Source organism: Megachile rotundata, chromosome 10 (assembly GCF_050947335.1).
Source record: "Megachile rotundata isolate GNS110a chromosome 10, iyMegRotu1, whole genome shotgun sequence".
Classification (NCBI taxonomy): domain Eukaryota; kingdom Metazoa; phylum Arthropoda; class Insecta; order Hymenoptera; family Megachilidae; genus Megachile; species Megachile rotundata.
The window spans coordinates 15,839,886-15,855,700 of NC_134992.1; the positions used below are offsets into that span (position 1 = coordinate 15,839,886).

General features: G+C 40.0%; 3 protein-coding genes across 12 annotated transcripts in view; 2 read left to right on the plus strand and 1 right to left on the minus strand.

Moving 5' to 3' along the window:
• Positions 1–10,859, plus strand: part of LOC100881907 (nephrin) — a 92,722-nt gene extending 81,863 nt beyond the window's left edge. For 2 of the 5 annotated variants that reach the window (XM_076536398.1, XM_076536400.1), the window contains 7 exons: positions 633–763; positions 5,341–5,500; positions 5,822–6,169; positions 7,693–7,959; positions 9,232–9,486; positions 10,099–10,211; positions 10,330–10,859. In XM_076536398.1, the coding sequence (XP_076392513.1) occupies positions 633–763; positions 5,341–5,500; positions 5,822–6,169; positions 7,693–7,959; positions 9,232–9,486; positions 10,099–10,211; positions 10,330–10,410 (1,355 nt within the window). In that variant the 3' untranslated portion in view covers positions 10,411–10,859. Of the gene's footprint in view, positions 1–632; positions 764–5,340; positions 5,501–5,821; positions 6,170–7,692; positions 7,960–8,420; positions 9,487–10,098; positions 10,212–10,329 lie in introns of those variants that run through there. The other 3 variants (XM_003707327.3, XR_013039637.1, XM_076536399.1) reach the window with 3 other exon arrangements.
• Positions 10,860–12,126: 1,267 nt separating this feature from the next.
• Positions 12,127–13,502, plus strand: Trax (Translin associated factor X). The gene is made up of 2 exons (XM_012294568.2): positions 12,127–12,286; positions 12,534–13,502. The coding sequence occupies exons 1-2, from the start codon at positions 12,271–12,273 to the stop codon at positions 13,358–13,360; spliced, it is 843 nt and encodes a 280-aa protein (XP_012149958.1). The 5' UTR covers positions 12,127–12,270; the 3' UTR covers positions 13,361–13,502.
• Positions 13,490–15,782, minus strand: LOC100882125 (uncharacterized). Of its 6 annotated transcripts, none has more exons than XM_012294565.2 (7): positions 15,590–15,782; positions 15,255–15,329; positions 14,978–15,187; positions 14,676–14,911; positions 14,242–14,375; positions 14,090–14,168; positions 13,490–14,031 (listed from the first exon to the last, which is right to left on the minus strand). In XM_012294565.2, exons 1-7 carry the CDS (start codon positions 15,695–15,697, stop codon positions 13,683–13,685), a joined length of 1,191 nt encoding a protein of 396 aa, XP_012149955.2. In that variant the 5' UTR covers positions 15,698–15,782; the 3' UTR covers positions 13,490–13,682. The 6 variants fall into 6 exon arrangements, with proteins under 6 accessions (XP_012149955.2, XP_012149954.2, XP_003707377.3 ...); XM_012294564.2 differs by having other exon boundaries at positions 14,242–14,378; positions 15,590–15,778; XM_003707329.3 differs by having other exon boundaries at positions 14,242–14,378; positions 14,978–15,163; positions 15,590–15,775.
• Between the last annotated feature and the right edge of the window lie 33 nt (positions 15,783–15,815).

Sequence of the window (15,815 nt, forward strand, 5' to 3'; positions counted from 1 at the left end):
GATTTTTCATTCGGTCACGCGTTGCACGTAATCGAGACGTTGACACGGAGGAGAACGAATTCGCGTGAATCACGCGATATTCGACAGCGATTTTCATCGCGAGAGGAACCACGCGTGATAAAACGTTTCCCGTTCGTTCGAGCGCGACGTTATTAACTACGATAGTTTCGCGTGTCGATTACTTCCGATACGATTCGCTATTCGCTTGTTCGTGTTTCGTACGAGCGAAAATGCAAATTTCATTAAACGAGCACCGCTAATGTTCGAATATTATTGCGTCACGGTCTCTATGGGCTTTCGATTCATAAATAACGAACCGGGACTAGCATGAATTTCCGACTGCCGCGAACGTTCTGTTCGCGATCTAACCTTTCTCTTTTCGCGTTATGGATAAAAGACAAAACCACCGAATCGCGTTCTGCCAATCAAGAATTTTCGACATCGTGCACGAGTTATTTCAAGAAAATGGATACCGAAGGAATCGTTCTTGGTACAACGAATTACGAATAATATTAATAATGATACTGTCCGAGAATCTTTCGGTCCCTTCTGCCACGAATTGTACCTTTCGTGGTGTACATTCTCTTTTCAAACGCTTTCATACTGACGTATACGTCTCTGTCTGTTTTTAGTTGCCCCTGTCGTCACTCTGAAGATGGGCTCTTCGCTGAATCCAAAGAACATCAAGGAAGGTGACGGCGTTTACTTCGAGTGCAACGTTAGGGCAAATCCTAGAGCTTACAAATTGACATGGTTTCACGAGGTACGTCCAAATATATTGTACCCGCTAGTGGTCCGCTGAAAACAGCCAGGAAATTTCGTTCACCACGAGCGAGAATGTCATGCAAAAAATAGGAGAACGCCGTAAAGCTGCTTCTCGATAAATCGACGCGACCGTGAAATTAAACGGAATACCGGTGAAAGCTCCTTTTTCGCGTTTCCTTTATACCGTTCGCTCGTAAAACGGAAGATTCTACAAGAGTATAAAATCGACGTTATCGTGTCGTCGCACGGTAAAGTTTAAAGGATCTCGAGAATTATGACATAATGGATAAAGGAAGAAATAATTGAAAATTAAAACGGATCTTCTCTTCGTCTTTTTTTCTATCGAATTCCTAGATTCGGAAATCTTCGACGCTTGTAACGAATTCAACGTCGATTACTCCTGTGGTAGTGGTATTAATCAATTAAACGAGAAATAATGTAATTTGTCAGCTTGAACGGTTAACGGCTAGCCTTCAATGTTGCAAGCGTATTACGGTAAATGACTGGAATAATTGCTCGTCTATAGCGAATTCATGACAGCAAACGTGCTAAGGGGTTAAATCGTGAATAATGCAGGTCGCGAAGAAACAAAGCCGCAAGAAAGCAGCGATTCCGGGTGTCGCGTCGTTTCTTTTTCGTCTTGACTCGCGAAAAATATCGTAGAAAAACTACGGGCTCCCACCTGGAAAGCTCGAGCGTTATCTCCGGTCACTCGAGGATCGTCGAGTTAAGCCTCTTAAGGGGGATTATGCTTTCCATCATTTTCTACGGAGGCTCTCCCTAGGGGTTGGCGAAATCCTGGAAGCGTCCTACAACTACTCGCCTCGCTCCAGTGACGGTATTTCGACCTCGTGACGACAATTTCGCTGACCCGTGTGCGATACCGAGTCGCGTCGACCATCGACAACCAAGCAGAACGAAATTCACAAAAGGAACACACCGATTGTTCGGCCCATATTTAACCCTTTCAATTGAAAGCTTTCTAAACGCGAAATAAACGCCAACACGTTTTTACACAGTTTAAACGCGAAACTGCAAATGCCACGAAGTTGAAATATTTTTCAACGAAAATAACATCTGAATTAGAGCTTTTACGTTTTATTCATATTTTATACACGTTTTATAGCTATTTGACAACGATTCCCTTTTACCGACCGATCAAAGTGGCCTACTCGTACGTAAATCAGAAAATGTTACCATTTTATTATTTTTTCAGATATCGCGCATTTATAGATAAACATTTTCGACTGTCGTTTCTCTTCGTATTTCGATTTGTTCGCGTATATTCGACGTACAAATAAAACGGAATCTGTGCAACGTATTTTATACGTTGCAATTCCGATTATATTGTACAATACATGTATACGTGTACACGTATACAGGTATAATTTCCTTAGCGGAGAGATTCCTAATTAAGGTTGATTCGCCAATGGCAAGGAATCACGATCGAACGAATCGGAAGAATCGAAAGTTGGTAAAATTGGAACGAGAGAGGGGAAAAAGTTTTAATAATAGGGAGCGTCTTCCCGATGAATATGATTGAATGCCGGGTCGAAGAAGAGAGTAGAGGGAAAAAATTCGGTGAATAAGTAACGGAGTTTAAAACTCCCGAGGAAAAAGAGTTTTCAGCCGCGGGGCGGAAAGAATGGGAGAGAAGTTGCTTCTCTCGTGGCAAAGATAATTTCAAATGTCTCGAAGCGATCGGCCTCTTGCGCACGATCGTGTGCATTCTGTCGAAATTATTGCAAATTTACGAGCGTCCAGTTGTCGTTTCCCATCCATTCGAGTTGCCCCCAGCCCGCGTAGTCCGAAAACCAAACCAATAAATTGCCCACGAATCAGCGAGCAGTCCTGGTTTACCAATCCGTAAAAATGTTCGCGTAAAAAGCGTTCGACCGACAAAAATTCGTTCTCCCGTATAAACAACGCGTATCTACCGCTCCCAGAAATGTCATGAAACTTTCACGAGAATCTCGGATATATACTCGTTCGAACTGCATTAAAATATGAACGAAGAATCGTCTTCGTTTTGTATCTAGCAATTCGTCTAGATTAACCTCGGGATAGAAAAGATTAAATCGATTCGAACTCGAATCGCCTCCGCGCGCGAACAAACTGCTCGACCGCGAATCGTACGTATCGTATCGTAGGAAAAGATTAAAAAAAATGAAAAGAACAGACAAATACGATTGGACGTGACGTTGCTGGTGCGTGCTTTTCAGTGACAGATTCAACGTCGGATAACCTCGGGCTATGACATGCGGTTCAAACTACATCCGTCGAATACGTTACATCGGGGTATACCGATTTGTCGAAACTGTGTTGCGGTGCGGAGCTCGCGTATGCATTACGGCTCCGGTATGCGTTTAATATTATCGCGAACCCGCTAATCGCATTACGAGTCACTTTATTCTACCATACATATGCGTGTATGTAGACACGCGTTATGCCTTACGGCGCGTAAAAAGAAAATGTGGCGAGTCACTGTCCGCTCCATTTCACCAGTTTCGATTTAATTCGGCTCCATTTCGAAATAAGCGCCGAACGATGTCAAATTATTTAGAATTACTAAAAGCATCCTCCGGTGGAGAAAGAATCGAGCAACGGAGAAAGCTTGCTTATGCGTTATGCATAATCCGATGGAGGAAGAATAGGGTGAGAGAGTCGGTGGCAAGACGCACGTGCCTTCAGATATTCAACGAGAATACGAGTTATCGCTCTTGTCTGCCTCTTTTCTCTTTCCCTTTCTCTGGCATCTGTTTGTAATGCAGAGAAGCAAATATATTCGTTGCTCGCTGCAAATACGTATTATTGTTCTGACACGAATGCGAATATTTAACGTCTAATACAGGTCGCGTTACGTTACGCGAAAACAGAGAAATTCGTGGCAAAATGAATACGCAAAGCTGTAAGAAAAGGAACGATCCTCTTTGCTCGCAAACCATTCCATGATTCTATGATCTTTCCGTTTATTTTATTCATGAAAGAACACCGTAGAATCTCCGATTAATTATCAGAATCGTATCGCGCAGAAAGGAATATTATCGCGTTCTCTGGTGCAGCAACAACCAACAGCGAGACATGTTCCATCGAATTTTCTTGCTTCCGACAATCTCGTGAGTCGATGCGGCATGTACCGACGAGCGATTAGAAAGTTAATTACGACGTTCGCAGAACGAGCAACCGCGCCCAGAAACCAGACGCGACAATCCAGAGGGCAAATTTTCGCTGTTCCGTTTCTTCTTTGGATACCGGTCGAGGGTGGGGAAAGTTTAGCAACTCGTGATTTTAGCGCGAGACTGCGATGAAATATTCAAGTAGTCTACTTGCCGGCAGATATCCGCGGGAATATATAGGGTTCTCCGGGCAAGGGAAATAATCGAGTTTCAGAAATTTACATCCATCTACGGCTACGGGCTTGGATTTCGTGCGACGCGCCTTGGGCTGCAATCTGTGTGCAAAGGCTTTGCCAGAAAGTTAAGGGTAAATTATAATATCGCGCGAGTATGCGTGTACGTAAATGGAGAGGAGAAAGTAGAAGAAGAAGAGGACTAGAAGATGAACAGGCGCGAGAACTGGTGGGTTTGTCGATGTATACGCGACAATAAACGTAATTCGCGAATGCTCGTAAAATCGTGGATACGAGTTGTTCCGAAAGTTTCCAGTCCTGTTCGATAAATAAGGAATTTACGCGATCTTACGTACACCGTATAAACGAAACTTTCATTTCTTCTCCTTTCCTCGTTAACGAGAAATTGGTATGTTTGCGAATCAGTGGGCAGAGATAAGTGCAGTACGCGCGCGGACGCACACAGTCGAGTACGCGCGACTTAACGAGCTAGCGAGAGCAGAGAATGGAGACAGAGAACTGTACTCGAGCGGTGTACATCGTAAATTCCCTTTGTCCGAGCTGGCGAAGCTAACGACAATCTGCAAGCGAGACTATGCTATCCTCCTTCGCGTAGCAGACGTCGCCTTTGGTCGAAGAAAGTCGTTGGAAAAAAGAATGACGATACATGGCGACAGAACGGATTTAGAAATGCTATCCGCATAATACTCGCGAGCATTACGTCCGAGCCTTGATCGTCTCTTAAATACTCGCGCAAGCTTTTAAGGCTTTTCTTCTGTTGTTACGCGAACGTTGATCCTTTGCGACAAGCTTCGCGTTTAGATACGAGCCGGGGAACGCAGCAAACACGAGACTAACTTGTCGAAGCTTTGCCACTAACTTTTCTCGCCAACTGCGACCGAAGCGTAACTATGTACGACATACGCAACAAACCGTGAACCGGCGTCTGCTCCTTGTTCCTCCGCTATCCTCTCCTGGTTATCTCGACGACCTTCGTCGGGATTCGCGAGTAACGTATTAAGCTGTCGAATTTCCGTCGCGATTTCGCGATATAAAGGCATCTCCAAGTGACACTGATATCGCGTTAATCCGAAACTTAGAAGTTTCAGAGTTTCACCGATATTCCTACTGGAAATCGATGCCAAAATTCTCGTCGTTCGTTCGTCGATCGAAATCTTAGCCAAGCATTGTCCAATGCAGGATATATTTTCCTTTTGTTCGTCCAGGAAGAAGAGCTCCATTACAACGTCACCGCCGGCATAGTACTCTCGGACCACTCTCTGGTGCTTCAAAGTATAACTCGAGAATCCGCTGGAAGGTACACCTGCATGGCCTTCAACGTGGAGGGTCGTGCCAGTTCTAACGTGGTGAATCTCGAGGTGATGTGTAAGTACGTTTCCTACTCTTGCGGTGCTCTTCCACGATACGAGAAAGAAAAAAATATTTCATGCCACGCTCGAGTTCATGATAAAACTCGGCCCTACTCGTCGTATCTTTCCCTAAGGATCACGCTACGAGCGGATAATCGGTCCTTTTATTTTTCCTCGACGTTAATGCACCGAACGTATTCCCTCCGAGACAAATGCCGCGAGAGATGCTTCGTGACGCGAGACTTTTCCTTTTTATTAACGAGCGGCGCGGTAACGTCGAATGAAACATGCAAAACGTATGATTCGTGACTACGCTTTCTATCCGTTTCCGGTACAGTCGCCCCTGTTTGCAAGCACGTCGTAAACTCGCTGCCATGGAAGTATCAGAACGCCACGCCGCCGCCGTTGAACGTTCCCGAGGAGATTCACGGAGCCTTGAAACACGAAACCATCAGCTTAGTTTGCGAGGTTGAAGCCAGCCCGACCACCGTCACCTTTCACTGGACCTTCAACAGCAGCGGCGACCTCACCGACATTCCGTCCACCAAGTACACCAACGAGGGTACATCGAGTAGACTCAACTATACACCATCGTCCGACATGGATTACGGGACGTTAGGCTGCTGGGCCAACAACGAAGTTGGTCCCTCGAGACAACCGTGCATTTATCAAGTGATCGCAGCAGGTTCGTTCAAATTTCAATATAATCCGCCTACTTAAAATTTTCGTTAAAACGAATTAGCGAAACTCGAACGTAGCCTGTTATTAAGTACGGGAATCGCTATGAAACTATGAAGGACAGATATACTCCTAACCGGAATAGGTGCTACTTTGCTTGCGTGATCGTACAACGTTAACATTAATTATCGTTTAGATATTGTAAAAAGTTTTCGTTAGTCCTACGTCATTTTGTAAAGTATAGCCAGCATAACGAAAGTCAACGAACGAAATAACCGTGGAATAAAAAGCAGTGTTATATCTATACGGCTATTCGTCGCGCTGAGAGTTCGCGTCATTTGTGTCGTACGCGTTTTTGTGAAAATTTAATGAAACCCATAATTGAATATGTTCATTACGGTATACTCGCTGGTATTCGACTCTGAGCTAACGGCGAATCTACTGACCGAAAATTAACCGTGCCTGTAGAACGTCGAACGGATAAAACTACTTCCGCGAGCGGCGAAACTGACGGAATTAGTTTTGTCCGCGCCGTGTCTGCAGAACGTTAGCTATTGCGGGTCAAAGCTTATCCGACCAACTGATTTTGGCCTTCCCGCGTACACCGGTTGCTGTAATTGGGCACATCATTTATTTTCGGTGGAGAAGAAGCAACGTATTTCTTATGTAATTACCGGACAGCAATTTTTTGCCGTTCGACAATCAGTACTCGCCACATGGAGGCTACACTGCTGCTGCTTCACCACCAGTCACGAGTAATTAAATCGTTAATTGAAACGACGATGCTACGCGGTAAGTGGATACCGTCGACTCTCTTCCAACGTATCCAACGATTCCGTATTTCTGAAATTTCTAAACGCGTAACCGGAAAAGGGCAAAATAATTAGCGAACCCTGTACACGGCGAAACATAGCAGCGAAATACGCGTTGAATAATTTATCATTTGTATGTTGAGTTAGGTTATATGATACTTTTCCTAAAAAAGAAAGAATATCTATTTCGTTGTGGCTCCGACTAATCAGCACCGTTGCAAAGGATCATTGTCGTTGCGGGTTAGACGGAAAATAAAAAATTGTTCACCCGATTCCGCGATCATTTCTCTGCTCCTTGTTTGCATAAAAATATTTCCATTGATACGATATCGTTGTCGATAATGACGGTCGTGATACATAATTTCATCGGCCACGAAATGGCGTGGTGCGGCACGGCGCAGCTCATCGACACCGCGTTCCAATGTTCGTTGCGTAATAAAATGAAGTTACATGAACCGCAACGTGACTACACCATTTTTTTTACTGCCTTTCCGTCTCGCGCAACATTTTATTATAGGACGATTCACAACGCACGCGACCTGAATTGTACCTATAGGTTGCAGACGAAGGAATAAGTTCTCTTACGAGACGAGTACTTGATAATGCATTTATTTTCAGAGGGTTATACACGATTACGAATACACAGAAATGCACTATACATCATAACGTAGATGTAATTAACGATTGAAGGATATCGAAAATTTTGTGCCGCTCGCAGGTAGACCGTATCCGTTGCAAAACTGTACGGCGTACAATCAAACCGGCTCTTGGATAAGGATATCGTGCGTGGAAGGATATGACGGTGGTTTGCCGCAGAAGTTCGTCGCTATCGTGGACAAACAGCGTTTGGAGTCGGCGAATCCCTATTGGGAACTGGAACTTCGCAAACCAACCACGGTCGCCCTTTACGCGGTCAATATGAAGGGCTCCAGCGATCCTGTGATTATGGAAGGCGAAGCGCTGAAAGGTGTTGCTAAATTTACCGGTACGTATGTATATTAATTAAACCTATTCCAATTCGTTTCACTGAATTACTCGTTCCATCGTTTCACATTTTCAAAGATAGCTTATTATATCTCGAAAGTTTTCATAATGTACGTCTTTTTTTAAACGTCCTATACGTGATTCTCCGATTTCTCACGAGACCGCCGCCTCGTCGTGTCGACGTGATCTAGCAGATACAATTAGTTTTGTTTAGTTATTCCGTGTACGTAGATACGAACAATATTCGAACCATTATAAAAATGTAATACAATCCAAGTAATTAATCTCGATCGTTACCATGTAACATGGACGATTTTAATTGCGCATACGTAAATGAAAATTTCATTAGTTCGCCTTCGGCGCTCGTTGTGACGATGGAATTACCGTTTTATATTCTATATCGATTTTTGTCGGTCTCTTTTATTCCAACGCGCCATTAATTAAATGCGTCGGTTTGTTTAGCAATGAAATTATAAGGTAGAATACGGAAGCTCCGACGGAAGTGTACACAATCTGTACAGGACACTCCGAGATGAAAAAGATCGCTAACAGTCTTGAAGAAACACGAAATCTTGTAGAAAGGATGGGAATAGGAGGTTGCTTGTCAGACCAACGACCTTCACAGAATCCGGAAACAAGCCTCAAAATTTATGAGCTATTATTATGCATTCTGTTTTCTCTCATCCGTTTCTTCCCTTCAGTTGCCCGCGTATCATCTATCCTCCGATAGAAGTACCGCCCCGGACAGCTTTCCTACCTCTGAATTTCGCACCGTGCGACATTCATTAATCTTCCACGGTCATAAAGATGCGCCGTTGAAAGAACTAGCGTCAACGAGACATAGAAATGAGATGAAATTAAAATACACGAGAGTTAAATGAATAATGTCCTCCATATAATCGTCGTGTTCCAACTTACATTTGACTCTTTCAATTTTAAAAGTAAAAAGGCGCGGAACTCTAACCGTTTGTTATGTCAGCCTCCGAGGGTAGAACCGTAGAATAACCTTTTGCAATTCGAAACTCGTCTTTGAAAATCGTTTCGAATTACAATAGACTTAATAACTTTTTCGATTAAATTTAAGCGTTGCACCACAAATCTAAGCTTTATTAAAAGTTAAAGTAAATAGTAACCGTGAAATAAATGCTCTAGCAAGGCTGTTATCGGCTCGAGAATTTCGTACAAAACAATAAAAGTCGCCGATAGAAGAAAGAAGTTAAATTTCGTCCACGTACGTTGTCGAATGAATTATGTATAAGAGTAGGATCGGTAGAGATTTCGTTTATAGGGGAATCGGTATCGTCGGTGGACATGTCGCCGATTCTGATTGGACTTGGCGGCACCGCAACCGGTTTAGGTTTAATCGTGACCGGAGTACTAATGGCACTTTGGCGAAAACACGCGGCCACCCCGACAAAACCGAAGCCACCCCAACAGCCTAGTATCGCGACTTTCGCTGGCAAGGGCGAAGAAGAAGACGGAAATCCTGATCTCATACCCACCACTGCTTTGACCAATCATCTCACAGGTAAATTTCGGCCTGAACGCGTACTCGGCTCTTTTTCTAAATGGAAGAAAAGAAAACATTCTGTATATGTGTGTATAGGAATGAATAGTTGAGAATATCCCTCTGGTGTACAAGAAATATCGTCACATTGCGCGTTTCATCTTGGCTTTCCACTGATTTATCAATACTTCGTCGTTGTCAAAGGACAGTCGGATTAAAAACATGGGAAGTGTTAGTACGTGTGCGTGTACGTTCGGTTGCATAGAAAAATAACCTCCGCATCTCTTACGATGAGTTTCTACTCAGACTGATGAAAGTGCCCGATTAAAACGAGAATTGCAAATATATCGAGTCTTAATCCTAAACCGCCACTTTATTTAGCGATACTTTCAAAGAAATTACACGCAGTAAACACGCGCGTGAATCATTCGCGGCATTCGATATATGTATAGAAAAAAGTATATTGTATCGCACTTGACATAGTAAAAGAAACCTTCCATAAGAAACGATAACTAATTTACAATCGAATTCTTCCACATATTTCTTTTAAGATTTATGTTTTGAAAGAGGAGAAAAAATTGACTACGAGCCGATTGAATCGGTGACGTTTAGCTGCGATGGAATTTCTTTCAGAGAGGAAGCTTTTGCATTACGGTTCCCTGCCACGAAGGCCGCGTCAGCTGGAAGGTCGAGAGATGTCCCACGACGTCATAGAAGACTCGGATTATCCTCGAGCATCGCCAAACGTAAGTAGAAAGAGAATTTCTCGCATCGTTATAAGATACCGTCATGATAATAATGCTATGAACATGTACATATTTGTCTAGCCAACCTTTTAAAAAATTTATGTAACGTATGTTGCAGACATTTTACAGCCTCCAAAGGCCACATCGGTACTCGGAGACGGTGATCAGAAGTGCCGTGATCCAGGAAAGTTGTATCTAAGATTTAATCGAAAGAAGGGAACGAAGAAAAGCCTTGTAACAGGCTGATCGAGAAGGAAAAAGCCAGGTCCAAAGAGCTTAATCGAGGAGCGAACGAGCTCCGTGAATATAACGCTCTTGTCAGAGAAACAAAACATGAAAAAATCAAAAACTAAGAACAAGACTAAAGCCATGCTTACGCCACCTTGTACACGTTTAAGCGTACGAAGACATTTATTAGCGACTCGATTAACAATATGCCTTTGTAAATATTGTATATAAATAAAACAACACATCGATTTCGTGTTAACGTTCTTTTTGTATTACGATACTACCGTACCCTGGCCACGTGTAAACTTTACAGAAAAGAAGAAATCTCGAGAGAAGATCGTACTTGTTTGTATGCACCTGGAAACAATAAAGTATGAATAATCATTATCCTTCCGTAAGTTTTTTTTTCGAACGAAACTCTCGAAACAAACCGTTTCACAGTATTTGTCGAAAATTTCAATTAAACGCGAGCAGAGAGATACGTTAAACACTTCGTAATATACATAGAATAAGTGAAAAGTAAATTTTAATAAAAATATCATCGTTTTCGATTTAAAAATTCATTTCAATCTGCAAGAGAACACGATTTCAAAATTGTGGAAATTTTATTTAAAATTAATACATCCACTGAATTCTATTAAATGTAATCCAGTAATTAAAATTGCATTATCGATTTGTTGCGTTGGATATATAAATTGGACGATTTCTCGTTAAAACAAATTTACCGATATCAAGCACGAAACGATCGTAAAGTTTTTGCAAGCACGTTCAAGACACGTTCTCCATGCACCGTTTTACGCGAAGTATTTTTTAATTGAGGAAAAAGATATCTTATTGTCTGTTTCGAATTTGGATCGAGTCGTGGACTATTTCCGCGAATGATTTAATGCATCCGCAAACGTTAAATGCACTGGGTAAAAAGCGAATAACAGCGTTTCGTATATAGTAGTGGAAGAACAAAGCTTGGAAACGTATATCTCTGTAGCAGAGCAAAAGGTGATCGCATAAACTCTGGCCTGTTATCGTTGAAATCCAGGCCAAGGAAAGGACGCGATTTATCGTGGCCTCGTTTCACGATGAGCTTTGTTTCGTGGCGCGAAAATCTTAGATAATTAAAGAGACTTTTCTTCCACCCGTTTCGTTTATTTTTCCAGTCACCGTCCTTCGTTATGGCTATACATATCTAACCGATTATTCCATTCAATTACTTAACATTGCTATCTCTTCGATTTAGTATGTAATTTATCGTGAGACGCGAGAAATGATATCGCAAACAGAAGCGTTACGCGTCTTCGTACGTGAATTTAAGGAGCAGCTTTTTTCATAAATTATAAATGAGTGTATCTATTAAATCTCATTTTCTTTCAAACGCGCTCGCTGCGGATCAGCGATGTAAACTAGTGGCTTATGATTAGATTAGTGCCCTATTTGCACATATATCCTCGCGTTTTGTCACCACCCATCGTATAGCCTCATATTATATAGTTTTGTAACTTATCGTTAAGCATTGATGTCTTACTGGTAAATCCCTCAACAAATGTCGCGACAGAACGTTCTCCGGAGAACCTCTTTAAAACGCCGCCACGAATTCCTGATAAATAGCGCCATCTGTGAATATAAAATGGAAGAATTATAGCAGCAACATCTAATCGATATCTAAGATTTTCGACAATGTCGGTATTTCAGATCGTGTGATACGGGCAACAACAGTATGAGGGCTCTGTTCTATATGACATATATCTCGTCTGTGGTTGGAACGTTGTTCTTGCAGCATTTGTAAATATTACGATTGACGAACTAATAACATTGCAACAGTGGATTCTTAATCGCTATGTCTCAAACCAAAGGTATACTGATAAAAACATCACGTATTTAAACATATTTCGTACGATTCATTTTACTTATAAGTCGCATCTGTTTTTAATATGACACATACATTCATACATACGTCAAATCCATGTGACGATCCGCTGAATCGGCACTTAGGTACCTTATCGAAATAAACTAATGTAAGAGAGATAGTAAATAGCCACATTAATTCCGATCAATTTAAAAAAAAACATTAAAAGTTTGACTTTCTTATTTTATGAATAGACAAAGGAAACAGAAAAAATCGTGGCAATAAGAAGATCAACATTGGTGACAAGGGCAAAGAAATTGTGGAAAACATAAATGAAAACAGTGTGGTTGTACAACAATTTCGAATATATTCAGCCGAATTGGTCGAGAGACACGATCGTTTTGAGAGGATTTTAAAAATTGGTAGGGATATCGCTATCGAAAGTAAAAGGATAATTTTCCTATTGCACACCATCGATAAGAAGAGCAAACAAGAAACTATCCTACACGAAGCTGAATCAAGACTGAAAAACGTGGCGCAAAATCTGTTTAGTAATATTGCTCGTGAACTAGAAAATCAAGATGCCTATCAGTATTTTAAAGCCTATCGTAGTAGCTTGGAAGAATATATAGAAGCTGTTACATTTTATCAATATTTACAGTGCGGTAGTATGGAAAATTGGTTAGAACTAGAAAAAAAACTTACCTATACTATTATGGACAAATCTAAGGACAAAACTATACGTGCTTTAGTTACTCCGTATGAATTTATCTTAGCGGTTGCTGACCTAACCGGAGAACTCATGCGTAAATGCATTAACAATTTGGCAATGGGAGACATAGCTAGTTGCTATCAAACATGTAATTTTGTCAGAAACATATATACAGGTTTCCTAGGTTGTACCAATCCATCCAACAAAGAAATGAACAGGAAATTATGTACCCTCAAACAAAGTCTACATAAAATGGAAAATGTTTGTTATACTATTAAAGTAAGGGGTTCAGAAATACCAAAGCACATACTAGTAGATGTAGCTACAGAAGAATACGCGGAAAGTGATGAAGGATATCAAGCTTATTAATTATACCGGAATGTATATAGAAATAATATAAGCAGCAAACTTAAAACTAGCCATAAATATTTGTTAAGAATTTTGTACGGTTCTCTTAACATGGTCCTTGTATCATGTATTAAAATAAATTGTTAGAAATTTTGTACTTTAATGCCATAGAAAAAACTTTGTAAACTATATTTTTAAATTCATCTTTCTATTACATGCTCTTTCGTATGTGAATATAAAAATATTTATTAAACATTCGTATATATTTCTGCATTTATAACTATAACTACATAAATAATTTAAAGATGTTGAAAAACCTTAAAGTAATAAAATATTTATCTCCTTATTTAACTACGTCATCCTCGCTTCCATTATTATCCGAATACAAATCGTCGTCGTCTAACCCTTCTGTACCGCTGGAAGGTTCGTACTCAGATTCGTCAACGGATTCTTCTTCGGACGAATCTTCCAAATCAGATAAAGTATCTGAAGAGACTGTCGTCGGAGTTCGTTTTCGATGTCGTTTAGAACTTTCTTTTCTAACTTTCGAATCAGTATGTTTAAATTGCATTTTATGTTGAAGACTTTTACGGTAACATCGTGAACCATAGGGACATTCCTTTCTATCGTCAACAATATTGTAATCTGCATCTCCAGGATGACTGAATTCAGCTTTATGTTGTACATTTTTTCTGTGATCATAAAATTTTTTTCTAACAAATATAATAGCAAAATGCAAAAAAAAATTACCTATAGCATTTTTCTCCGTATCTACACTTCTCTCTTCTGGGGGTATTTACAGTATTAGCAGCAGGAACATCTGGCACAGCTGAGATAAATAAAATACATTGAATTATAAAAAGGAAACTTCCTTCGGTATCAAGTTTATAAAATTGTCTTACTTGAAGGAAGTTGGGTATCTGTGTCGTTCGTGCTTTGTAATTTACAAGTATCTTCCTTTTTTGTAGATAATAAATCTGTACTTTGATGTTCAGACATTATCTTATTTGAATCATGGTTTCTTGCTTCGTTAGAGCTGCTATACAAAAATATAAATAAAATGAATAAATGATTTACAGAATAATTCTCCCAAGATAGATCCTATAGGAAGTTCCATCAAGCACATTGCTTGAATACTCTTCAACATTGTCCTATGTCATCAATGACTACTATTGTAAAGACAATATTTTATATATAGTGTATATGAAATAGTTTAGTGCACAGAAAACAAGAGCAATGAAGCAATACGTTTGACAGTACTTCTTTCACTGTTCATGATCAAGAGAATTACACTACATAATAAATGTAATTAAGTAATTGATATTAAACTTATAACCTCATGCCACAAAGTTCCTCAGAGTTTTGTACCGTCATACTTGTGGTATCTTTGCAACTTAACATATTATAATCTTTTGAATCAGTGTCCTCGGATTTTGTTTTAATTATATCATTGTTGTTATTCTTATTTAACATTTCATTTAGCGCATCATGCGAAGTTCCCAAATTGTCTCCTTCTCCTGATTCTGAACAAGACTTTTTACCAGACATATTATAATCTATAGCATCATTTGCCTATAATTTGATCATTACAAAACATTATATTAAATCGTATTATCTTTCGAGATATTAGTTTAGTACTTTTCGCTTCAACGTCTGTTCCTGATTATTTTCCATATTTTCGGATACTGATATAACTTTAAACCAACACTTCTCGGGTATTAAGGAACAAATATCTCCAGGTTTTATTGGAACAGTAGTACCTAATTTAAGAAGTTGCCATCGCGAAGATTCAACAGATTTCATATAACACGGTGAAACCTGACACTGAAAAATACTTCCTACAGAACACTATTCCATTTTGTAACAAATTTATATGCATTTATGTGATTCATAAAATATACAACGCTTGTCTCACCGGTGTTATTGTCATTTCATTGTTAGGTGTTAAATTTATTGTAGCAGCATGTTTAACAGTTCCATCATCGTCACACTGAAATTATAGTACAAAGACAACATTCGCGTTTATCCAATATTTTCAAATCTGTACAACGTAAGAATATCTCGATTATATTTTAACCGCAATAAGATAACCAAACGATCACGTGATGATGTGCGATACTTAACGCATGCGTAACATACGCGTGACATGTATTTCAAATTAATTAACAATTTTATGAATATATTTCAATAAACATTATATTTCTTACTTGTTGGGTTACACGATTTAATATAGCAACGATATGTACTTACTCCAGCTACCACGCTCCGGCCAATAATGTTGTTCCCTACTTGTAGATCCATCTTTTGCACTATATCATTATCAACACGAAGTAATTGTAAACTCTTCATCACGATCATTACCCGAACTTGTAAAAAATTTTTTAGCTATATGATATAATGTAAAATTATTACGAAACACAATTTTGTTTTATTGAAAAGTAAACAAAAAAACAAGGAGTAAAATGAAAGAAGAAAA